The 11,428-nt window shown below is 43.3% G+C and overlaps 1 protein-coding gene across 1 annotated transcript; it reads right to left on the bottom strand.

Moving 5' to 3' along the window:
- Positions 1-8,819: 8,819 nt before the first annotated feature.
- On the bottom strand, positions 8,820-10,821 carry LOC135704435 (UDP-glycosyltransferase UGT5-like). The gene is made up of 5 exons (XM_065225926.1): positions 10,576-10,821; positions 10,427-10,514; positions 9,782-10,368; positions 9,281-9,723; positions 8,820-9,219 (listed from the first exon to the last, which is right to left on the bottom strand). The coding sequence occupies exons 1-5, from the start codon at positions 10,729-10,731 to the stop codon at positions 8,922-8,924; spliced, it is 1,572 nt and encodes a 523-aa protein (XP_065081998.1). The 5' UTR covers positions 10,732-10,821; the 3' UTR covers positions 8,820-8,921.
- Between the last annotated feature and the right edge of the window lie 607 nt (positions 10,822-11,428).

The raw sequence follows: 11,428 nt of genomic DNA, 5'->3' as shown, positions 1-11,428 counted from the left end.
TTTTGTTCCATTTCCCAACCGAACTTTAAATTTCTCCCGCAAAACCATTCGTTCAAAATTGGCACGGTTGGAGTAACCGGTACCGGGGTTGCTGGCTACGTGTTTTATTAGCATCTCCGAAATCTACACACTTAAAACAGATTCACGAGCTCGGCAAAAAAAAAATACTGGTCCACGGTAATTAATAATTTTGCTGATATTTTGGCAACCAACATATTTTTTCCGAGATTAATCAAAAACATTTACCGAAATGCCGGCAATCAATTTATTTTAACCAAAATTCGGAAAGTTATTCACTGAGCCCATCAGTAAATAGAGATAATATCGAAATCAGCAATTACGTTTACTGAGATTTCGGTATTGACCTCATCCATTGCCGAATTTTGATAATATAGCTGTCACTTTTTCCCAACCGGGGGAGAGGTAGCTCATCGATTCTTCCGGTTCGCCTCCTAGCATCGTGCTATAAGGTACCAGGCGATAACCAGGGTAGTTGATCGATAGCTCGATGACGTCATTTCGTTGGCGTCTGCAATGGGAAATTCTCATAGCAGGCGTTGACGATGGGACGTTGTCGAGTTGTTGAATAGCAACTATCGTGGTAACTCACCGATTACCTGTCGATCTGCCAAATTTGGAAAGACGTCTGCATTGAATTGTCTCATATAATAATATTCCGCCCACTATATCACAAGAAATTGCGAGTAACTGAGTGGAATGGAGATAAGTTAAGCATTGGGTACAGGACCAAGTCTCCCCTGGGTGGTGCCAAAAGATGAGCGCAATAGAATCATCAAGTTGCCATAAGGCACGGAATGAGACTATTGCATGGCTGGGTAGTCAAAGTCTTCCATTCGTCAGGTGGATTAGAACAGGTTTAGGTGGGCGTTGGCCAGATTTGGATTTTTCAGATGTAATCCTGGATAGGACCCTGTCATTGAACGTCGCGTGAAAGTGGAACTTAATGAAAGCCTAAGTACTTTTTCGTAGTTATTAGTTTTCGGATTTGAAAGATCGTCGGTTACAGTGGCCTGCTTACTGAGCAGAAAAACGCGGTCCCAGGTCCTTACATATTAAAGAGATTTATGGTAAAATCGCTTGTGTATCGTGTATTTTGCGAAACTCGTTGTTGTCATTGGTTCCGGGTTTGAATGGATACACAAATTTGAGCAACGGTATTATGTGATATGAGGGGCTCAGTGGCCTTAGAGCAACCGTTTTTGCTTACTGAGCAGAACATCATGAGTCTAATCTCAGGCCCATCCACATTCAAGATTCGTCAATCGTTTTATTTGTTAATATGACTACATGGTAATAACAGCAACTCGGTGATTAAAAAGGAGCTCGTCTGCCTAGTGGCAAACGTTTTTGCTTACTGAGCAGAAATCAGTAATTTGGTTTACTGAGATTTTCGGCAAAAATTGACAACCATGAATTTTATGATTGCCTAGATCCCCGGAAAATTTTCTGTTTGCCGATATGGTTGCCGAGCACTCAGTGGTGCCCATCTCGGCAATTGTTTTGCCGAGATTCGGTGAAAAAAAAACTTAGTCTGTACACTTAGATTTTTTTGCAGAGATGGGCACCACCGAGCAGCTCAGCATTTTATTTTGCTGGAAATTCAGCAAAAAATATGTTTGTTAGCTGAGATCTCGGCAAAATTCTCGTTTGTTAGCTGAATCTCGGCAAGTTTTACACTGAGATCCAGCAAAATAAAATGCCGAGCTGCTCGGTGGCGCCCATCTCGGCGAAAAAAATCCAAGTGTGTAGGTTACTGTCTATGCTTTTTCGTGGCAGGCTGAAGTTCTTGTAGGATTGAGGTCCGGGATGATGCTGGTTCTGTTGATGCTGCTGCTGTTGCTGCGGTAGCTGAGTCTGGTCTTGCATTGAGTGAATGCTCTTACTGCTACGACTAGTGCCGGAATTGTGGTAGAAACTGCGGTTACTTTGGGTCTCAAACTGTTCGGATTCCTCCATTTTGCTATTGGATCGATCCAGTGAGTTGTGATGCTGATGGTGGGATCGGGAATGATGATGATGATGATGAGGCGGCTGCTGATGAGGTTGTTGTTGGCTTGTGCGAAGAATCTTCTCCCGTTCTAATGAATGATGGTCCTTACGGTGTTAGTGGGATTGATTAGGTTGTTGCTGATCACGAAGTTATCGGGTGTTATCGCATTCAGGTTTCAGTGTGCTCGTTTTGCTTACTTGTTAATATAATGTTTAAATATGTTATTGGAGCATCTTCAAAAATACATTGAGACTTCTAAATCCTTGAAATAGTCATAAGTATACTGGAACGATGCATTAAAAAAAAAAACCCGAAAATACACTGTTCGAAATCTCATAAGAGGTCAAGATACCAGTCGTTTGAAATAAAAATTAGATTAATTTTCATTTTTAGGACGGATTTGTCAGAAAACATTTGTTTACAAATTATTTTCGATACAGTCTTTAACTGCCCATGAAAGCATATCAGCCCCATCTGGAAAAACAGCAAGCCGAGAAAACGATGTTGAAAATTTATTCATCCTTAGACTCTTATGAATGGGACAACTAAGTTTTGGTATTTTCTGTACAAATCATGGGTCTTTTAATGCAGAGTTTAAAATCCAGTTCTAATGGATACACCATTTCTGATAAAAAAAATCCATATGGGACTGTTATGCTTTTATGGACAGTTAAAATACCGTCTACAAATGACAATTCATCTCACTGCGTCCTAGCAAGAAGTACGGTCGACTTGTTTCGCGCTCCGTTAATTTGGAAGTTTTCTCGCAATTATCTGACGTAAATAATCAGTTTTTTCTCGCTTAGTGATTCCTGGCATAATTCCCGATAAATTTATCAAAAAGTGAGTTTTTTTCTGAGAAGAAAGTGTGTTTTCGGCATCATCGGAAGGAAAATTGTTTTTGCGATTGCCAATTCGCCAACCATTTTGCGCACCATCGGTGCGTGGTCACGCATACCTGTGCACACGGATCATCGTCATCGAGTGTCAGCATCTGCCTCCACATTCAAACCGCTCATCCATCTCGTGTGTTCAGCTGAGTGCCGAGCTTCATACAAGCACACACCAACGAAGACCGCCCGCACACGCGGATCGAAGATCATCAAAGCTGCGCGTCGCTCCGCTGCTGCTGTGTAAACGCTCGGTGGTAGTAGTATAGGATTATCAGATAAGTTTTTGTTCTTGTTTCTTTCTTTCTCCCATCAGTTAAATTTTAAGTTTGTGTTTCTGTGTTTGTATTTTTTTTTCTCGTGTATTGTGTCCGAGTAATTTTGATTATCGTTGCAGTGGTAGAGCGTTTTTCGCTCCCACTAGTACGGCAAAATGGACATTTTGTCGGAAGACGAAATGGATGTTTTGTCGGAAGATGACACTTCTTTGCCACGCGATAGCAAGAAGGGTCGAAAACGTCTGTCATCCCAGAAATCAGATGATGCCATCCCTGGTTCGTCATCTCAGTCTGGTAATGGACAGGGACAGATAAGCCCCCGATCGCGAGCCTACCCAGAAGACTCGACTGGCCCATGGGTTGTTTACTTTCAGCCCAAAAAGAAACCTTTGAATGTAATGCAAATTACTAATGATCTGACGAAGCGGTTCTCGGCCGTGACCGAAATCTCGAAGGTGAGGTACAATAAACTTCGCGTTGTCGTCTCTAACCTGAAACAAGCTAACGAGATTGCTGCCTCCCAGCTCTTTACACTCGAGTATAGAGTGTACATCCCAGCTCGTAATGTGGAGATCGAAGGTGTGGTCACCGAAGCGAGTCTGACCCCCGAGATCTTGGCGAAGCAAGCGGTTGGCCGTTTCAAGAACCCCTTGCTTCCCACGGTTGAGATACTGGAAGTCCAGAAGCTGAACTCAGTATCTTTCAGCGAGGGTAAAAAGAGCTTTACCCCCACAGACTCGTTTCGGGTGACCTTTTCTGGTTCAGCCCTTCCTCACTACATCGAGTTGGGAAAACTTCGGCTACCTGTGCGTTTGTTTGTTCCTCGGGTCATGAACTGCCAAAATTGCAAACAGTTGGGACATACGGCCTCTCACTGTGGCAGCAAGGCACGCTGTTCCAAATGCGGGGAGAAGCACGAGGATGGCGCCTGCACAGTCACTGCACCAAAATGCGTGTACTGTAAGGGAACTCCTCATGGTCTCTCATCGTGCCCGGCGTACAAACAACGCGGGGAGAAACTAGAACGCTCTCTTAAGGAGCGTTCCAGGCAGTCTTTTGCAGCAATGCTAAAAACAGCCACACCATCAACCAACGACAAAAATCCCTTTGCTGTTTTGTCTGATGACGAGTCTGACTCTGACTTGGCTGAGGAGGGAGTTTCTTTCAGTTTTCCGGAAGGTTCTGCACGGAAACGAAAACGCATCCGTTCGCGGAAAGTTGCAGATAAGGAACCCCAAATCAGCTTGCCCAAATCAAGGAGTGATGGAAAAAAGGAAGTTTCAACTCCTCCTGGTTTCCGCCGAACTGACTATAACCAGAACTTTCCATCTCTCCCGGGGACATCAAAAACCCCTGATGGCCCAGTTTTAAGAACAGAAGCCCCTTCTTCATCCGGGTTGTTCTCATTTGATAAAATTGTGGACGATATTCTCAAGTACCTCAATATTTCTGATCCTCTCAAAAGCATTGTTCTGGCAATGCTTCCTTCTGTGAAGACCCTCTTGAAGCAATTGACATTGAAGTGGCCCCTCATTGCAGCAATCATTTCCTTCGATGGATAATTTTCCAAACGAGGTCGGGGATTTGATCACTATTCTACAGTGGAATTGTCGAAGTCTTATTCCTAAATTAGACTCTTTTAAGTTTTTAGTTCACAATAATGATTGTGATGCATTTGCTCTTTGTGAAACTTGGCTCTCTTCAGATATAGATCTTCCTTTTTATGATTTTAACATTATTCGACTGGATCGTGAGGATTCGCGTGGAGGAGGGGTACTTTTGGGGATCAAAAAGTGCCATTCCTTCTATAGAGTGAATCTTCCACAATTTCCAGGTATTGAAGTTGTTGCATGTCAGGCTATTATTAAAGGTAAGAGCCTTTGTATTGCTTCTGTTTATATTCCTCCTAGAGCCGTTGTTAATCGCAAACAACTTTCAGATATCTGTTCGGTACTTCCTGCTCCACGGTTGATTATGGGAGATTTGAATTCCCACGGTACAGGCTGGGGGGAACTGCATGATGACAACCGTTCTACTTTGATATATGACCTCTGCGACAGCTTTAATATGACAATTCTTAACAATGGAGAAGTAACACGTTTGGCTGGCCCATCCTCGAATGGAAGTAGATTAGACCTCACACTTTGCTCTAACTCATTATCGTTGGATTGCACGTGGAATGTGATCCAAGATCCCCACGATAGTGATCACTTGCCGATCAAAGTTTCAGTTGCCAGTGGGTTCAATCCGTCGGAACCCGTTAACGTCGCGTACGATCTTACCCGTAATATCGATTGGACAACGTTCAAGAATGTGATAGAAGATGCCCTAACGTCGGTAGAAGGGCTTCCACCGTTGGAGGAATATAACTTCCTCTCCAATCTGATCTTGGACAGCGCGCTTCAAGCTCAAACTCGGCCGGTTCCAGTAACGTCTTTCCGTAGGAAACCTCCTTCCCCTTGGTGGGACCAGCAATGCACTGAGGTTTATCGTAAAAAGTCCGACGCGTTTAAGCTTTTCCGGAAACGTGGAACACCCGTACATTTCGAAGCGTACTCGGCTCTTGAACGCGAACTCAAGAGCCTCATCAAAGCCAAGAAACGCGGATACTGGCGGCAATTCGTGGACGGATTATCGCGCGAAACGTCGATGAATACGCTTTGGAATGCGGCGCGAAGGATGCGTAACCGGTCTTCAAACAACGAGAGCGAGGAGTACTCCGATAGTTGGATTCTCAAGTTCGCGCGAAAAGTATGTCCTGATTCTGTGCCGGCACAGATGATTCCTCGCAAAACGACGAATTCGGTAGACGAGATCAGCCAGCCTTTTTCAATGCTGGAGCTCTCACTCGCGCTCCTTTCGTGTGGCAATTCGGCTCCGGGGGCTGATAGAATCAAGTTCAACTTGTTGAAGAACCTCCCAGACGTCGCTAAGAGGCGCATGTTGAACTTGTTTGGTCAGTTCCTGGAGCTCAATATTGTTCCGGATGATTGGAGGCGGGTGAGAGTTATAGCCATTAAAAAGCCTGGAAAACCCGCGTCAGATCACAATTCGTATCGTCCCATAGCGATGTTATCGTGCATTCGAAAATTGATGGAGAAAATGATCCTTTTTCGTCTGGACAAATGGGTTGAGTTGAACCACCTACTCTCAGATACTCAATTTGGTTTCCGTAGGGGCAAGGGAACGAACGACTGTCTCGCGTTGCTTTCCACTGAAATTCAGTTGGCTTTTGCTAATAAAGAGCAAATGGCTTCTGTCTTCTTGGATATTAAGGGGGCTTTTGATTCAGTATCGGTTGAAGTCCTTTCAGACAAACTCCACGCTTGTGGCCTTTCTCCATTAATTAATAACTTTTTGTACAATTTGCTGTCAGAGAAACATATGAGCTTTTCTCATGGAAACTCTACAGCTTCACGATTTAGCTACATGGGTCTCCCCCAGGGCTCATGTTTAAGCCCCCTTCTGTATAATTTCTACGTCAGAGAAATTGACAATTGTCTAAGGGACAACTGCACGTTGAGACAACTTGCAGATGACGGAGTAGTGTCTATGACAGGACCCAGAGAGGCCGATCTGCAAGGACCCTTACAGGATACCTTAGACAATTTGTCTACTTGGGCTATCCAGCTAGGTATCGAATTCTCCACGGAGAAAACTGAGTTGGTCGTTTTTTCTAGGAAGCATAGCCCAGCACAACCAAAGCTTCAACTTTTGGGTAAACCGATCACTCATTCTATGTCCTTCAAATATCTTGGGGTCTGGTTCGATTCAAAATGCACCTGGAGATCCCACATTGAGTATCTGAAGCGGAAATGCCAACAAAGGATCAATTTTCTCCGAACAATTACCGGAACGTGGTGGGGAGCCCATCCGCAAGATCTTCTAACGTTGTACCGGACAACGATTTTATCGGTTTTAGAGTACGGTAGTTTTTGCTTCCAGTCGGCGGCTAAAACGCACATCATCAAACTGGAACGGATCCAGTATCGCTGTCTTCGTATCGCGTTAGGATGCATGCACTCGACTCATACGATGAGTCTCGAAGTGTTAGCGGGCATGTTGCCACTCTCTGATCGGTTTTCGGAACTATCCCTCAGGCTCCTCACCCGTTGTGAAATTATGAACCCACTGGTGATTGCAAACTTTGAGAAGCTTCTTGAGCTAAACCCTCAAACTCGTTTTATGTCATTGTACTACGTGTACATAACACAGGATGTCAGCCCTTCGCAGCATAATCCCTATCGTGTTTGCTTCTTCGACTTCGACAGTTCTGTTCATTTTGATTTATCAATGACGCAAGAGATTCGCGGAATCCCAGAGCATCATCGTTCCATGATTGCTCCGTCAATTTTCGCTGCAAAGTTTGGCCAAGTTGATTCCGCAAGATCGTTCTTCACAGATGGATCACTAATAGAGGCGTCCGCTGGTTTTGGTATTTATAACGAATTTCATAGCGCCTCTCGAATGCTTCAAGCTCCTTGTTCCGTATATGTTGCTGAGCTGGCGGCAATACATTGTACGCTAGAAACGATCGCCTCACTTGCACCAGATAATTATTTTATTTTTACAGATAGTCTCAGTTCTGTCGAGGCTATTCGCTCCATGAGGCCGGTAAAGCACTCCTCGTATTTTCTCATGAAAATACGAGAGCTTCTAAGTGCTTTATCTTTAAGATCTTTTGTCATCACCTTTGCATGGGTCCCATCTCATTGCTCGATTCCGGGCAATGAGAAGGCGGACTCGCTTGCAAAGGTGGGCGCTATGGAAGGCGATATTTACGATCGACAAATCGCCTACGACGAATTTTTCTTCATTTATCGTCAACAGTCCCTCGCCAGCTGGCAAAATAAATGGAGTGAAGGGAGTTTGGGACGATGGTTATATTCAATCATCCCTAAGGTGTCGAAGTGTCCTTGGTTCAAGGGGTTGGATGTGGGTCGAGACTTCATTCGTATGATGTCTCGCCTCATGTCCAATCACTACTCGTTAAACGCTCACTTGTTCCGTGTTGAGCTGGGCGACAGTAATCTCTGTGAATGTGGACAAGGTTACCAGGACGCAGATCACATTATTTGGTCATGTGCTGAGCACCGTGGAGTCAGATCCGAGTTGTATGATTCCCTTCGGGCTCGAGGTAGACAACCTAATGTTCCAGTTCGGGATATTTTGGCTAGACGCGATCTGGAGTTTATGCAACTCATATATGTTTTCTTGAAGAATATTAACCATAGATTGTAAGTTTGATTAACCTTGTGTTTAGTTTGTGTTTTGTATGTGTGTGTGTATTTTTTTTTTTTGTAGATTTGTTTCTGTAATAATTGTATAATTACAGAGTTGATATAACGTCGATAGGATTAAGTATTTGTTTTAGAAATAGTGAAATTTTTGAATCATAAATCATATTCCAAATCTCCTTTTCCCTCTCCCGATCCAAACAATTGTCATCCACTAACCTCGAGAAGACCGCGAGTAATCGGTTCCAATCCTTTAATTTTAGATTTAAGACATTTATAATGTATAAAGAAAATGATAACTTGGCTCTGTAAAGTTTATTCGAATGAGCCTGTACAAATAAAGTAATTAACAAAAAAAAAAAAAAAATGACAATTCGTTTTCAAACGTGCAGCTTGATCTAGGTCAGTACTTTATTTACTGATTCCGCAGCTTAGGAAAGTCTTCACTTTATCAGTAACAGTCATTCTCTACTTAAACGCTTTCGCATAATATTTTTTTCTCTTATCAATTGATTTTTTTCTTGCCTTTGCGGCTCACACTAGGTTTGCTTTTAACAACCCGTTTGTAACCGGCTTTAACCGCTGTGATTGGAAGCACAAGCAATATTGCGACCACTGTCAGAATGAAGAGATAAACATCGATATTGTGATACTGAACGAAGCTTAGGTGCTGTCCCGGTGATTTGAGATGTTCCGCACCGTCATGACGGAGGACGTAATTAACCCAGTACTTTGCCATGTCCATCGGCGGCAGTGGCTGATCACGCAAGCGTTTTGAAATGGTCTGTACTGATTTCGTGTATCTGGAGGTTGAAGGAAAAGGGTTGTGTTCAGGAAAAATCTACATCTAAGCTAAATACGTACTTGTCATTATCGAGTACTTCATTCAAAGCATCGCTGATGGATTTCTCATTGAAATCTTTGAATTCGACGGCAACGCCCCACCCGGATCGCGCTGCTTGAGCCATATTCATTTGCTGATCGCCAAAAATGGGAATCCCTACGATGGGTTTGCCATGATGGATTGACTCCGTACAGCTCAGAAAACCACCATGGGTGATGAAGAGCTTCACATTTGGATGCGCTAGAATATCGTCCTGGGGAAGCCACTTGGAGATCAGGTACTTGCTGCGGTCAAGTTCCAAGCCTTCATCGTCCCATTTCCAGATGATATTTTGCTTCACCTTGGAAAACGCCCGGAGTAGAGCTTCCTGTTTCTGCTTGCCCATCTGCGATGGTTTGAGATTCGAACCCATCGAGAAGTAGATTACTCCATCGGTGGAGTTATCGATGAAGCTACGGATGTTCTGGAAATGTTTGAGGCATTTTAATAATGAGCTAAATTTGATGTTTCATTCATCATACCTCAGGCAAGGGATTGACTTTCCGGTTCACATGAAATCCCCCGATTTCGATCATATTCGGAACGTAGGGCCGAGGGTAGCTCAGACTGAAGTGGTTGTTTACTAATATCAATGATACTGCGTGTTTCTTCATCTCGCTTAGCGATCGCTTAGCATTCGGAAATGCTTCCCTGTAGAGTCTGTCCTGCTCTGGATACACTAGCACAGATAACATAGCTTCGTCAACGATAGTAAAAAGAACATTGGCTAGTCTTTGCCAGAAGTTCATTGGATTAGAGAATCCAATGTGGACGTGAGGTACGTACGACAGCGGTTGTGGAGTTCCAACTAGCGAGTTAATCCACTCAAGCACTCCGTGTGTAGTTGTACCGATAACAGGACAGCCGAAATGTTCCGCAAAGCCAAGTAGGGCATGGTCGAGGAAGATTTCCAAGATAACTAAATCGAATTGCTGATTAGATTGAAGCAGTCGTTTCACTGCAGGTGATGAGAGTGTGCTGTTGGAAAAGTAGTTGACTGCGGTATACATTTCAATCATTTTTCGAACTTGAGACTTTTCGGTGTCCGAGAAGAGTTGTTCTATTTTCCCTGTAAAAGAAATGACGTTGTTCTATTTGAAAATTCCTTGTATCAAAGAACTACTCACCGTTGAAAAATTCATGATCAATTTCTATTTCTACGTGATGGTAGTTTGCCGGTGGATTTGAAAGTTTAAACGGACTCAAGTCGGTTACCTGGTAAATAGTAAAAAAGTCAAGAAACGGTTTTAATTTTCCTCCAGTTCATTCATCTTACCTCATGTCCATCGAGAGCGAGTTCCTTCAAAAGTGCTGATCCCAGTATCCAATGTGATTTTGACGGTGTTGGAAATATACCGAGAATACGAGCAGCTTCTAAATGGTTAGCACCGATCGTCAAAAGCACCAACGCACAAAACGTTAGAACACCCATCTTTAATGATCTGGACGTAACGAAGGTAATGACCCAACTACGGCTAGCGTGGTTGATTCGGCAGACGAAAATCGAGATACCGTAATCTCTACATTTATGCGGTGGGTGGTACTGAGCTGATTTTCTGTAAATAACTTGTCTATGATTGACACAAATCACATACAAAAAATCATCGGGACTGGTTGAAGGACAGCCTAGAAACAGCGGTGGGTGCGGCGGAATTCAGGAATACGGGTGATACCGTCCCCACCGCATAAATGGAGGGATTATTGTACGCTTCAAATGTATGAATAATGACGTCATGTATCTTAACAATTACTCAGCACATTTGATGCTGACGATAGAGCGTTAGATAATGATCTTCTTTTTGCATGGTAATTTAGTATGAATGAAATCGGTTTACCAGTTTAGATAGAAGGTCACCAATACATGTTTGATTTTACCTTGTGAGGCTGTGGTTTGCCGGCTTCAGTTTAATCCATTTGGTTTTGACCTATGACAACGATGATACCATGAGCCATACAATCGAATAAAGCGATTTTCATAAGATATGTTGGTTGATTTTTTCCAAAATTGGGTGACAGCTAAGAGACCATGCATAATTGGAAGCAGAATTTTATAAATTTAAGGGTCTGTTCACAAATTACATAGCGCATAAGAGACCACTTTTACACTCCTTACTTCCCCGGTAACAAAA

This window comes from Ochlerotatus camptorhynchus, unplaced genomic scaffold, assembly GCF_037179485.1.
Source record: "Ochlerotatus camptorhynchus isolate MF236.1 unplaced genomic scaffold, CSIRO-AGI_Acam_v1.1 ptg000002l, whole genome shotgun sequence".
In the NCBI taxonomy this organism is placed as follows: domain Eukaryota; kingdom Metazoa; phylum Arthropoda; class Insecta; order Diptera; family Culicidae; genus Ochlerotatus; species Ochlerotatus camptorhynchus.
Note: the sequence above shows the minus strand (reverse complement) of the source record. Positions and strands in the feature narration are given on the sequence as shown.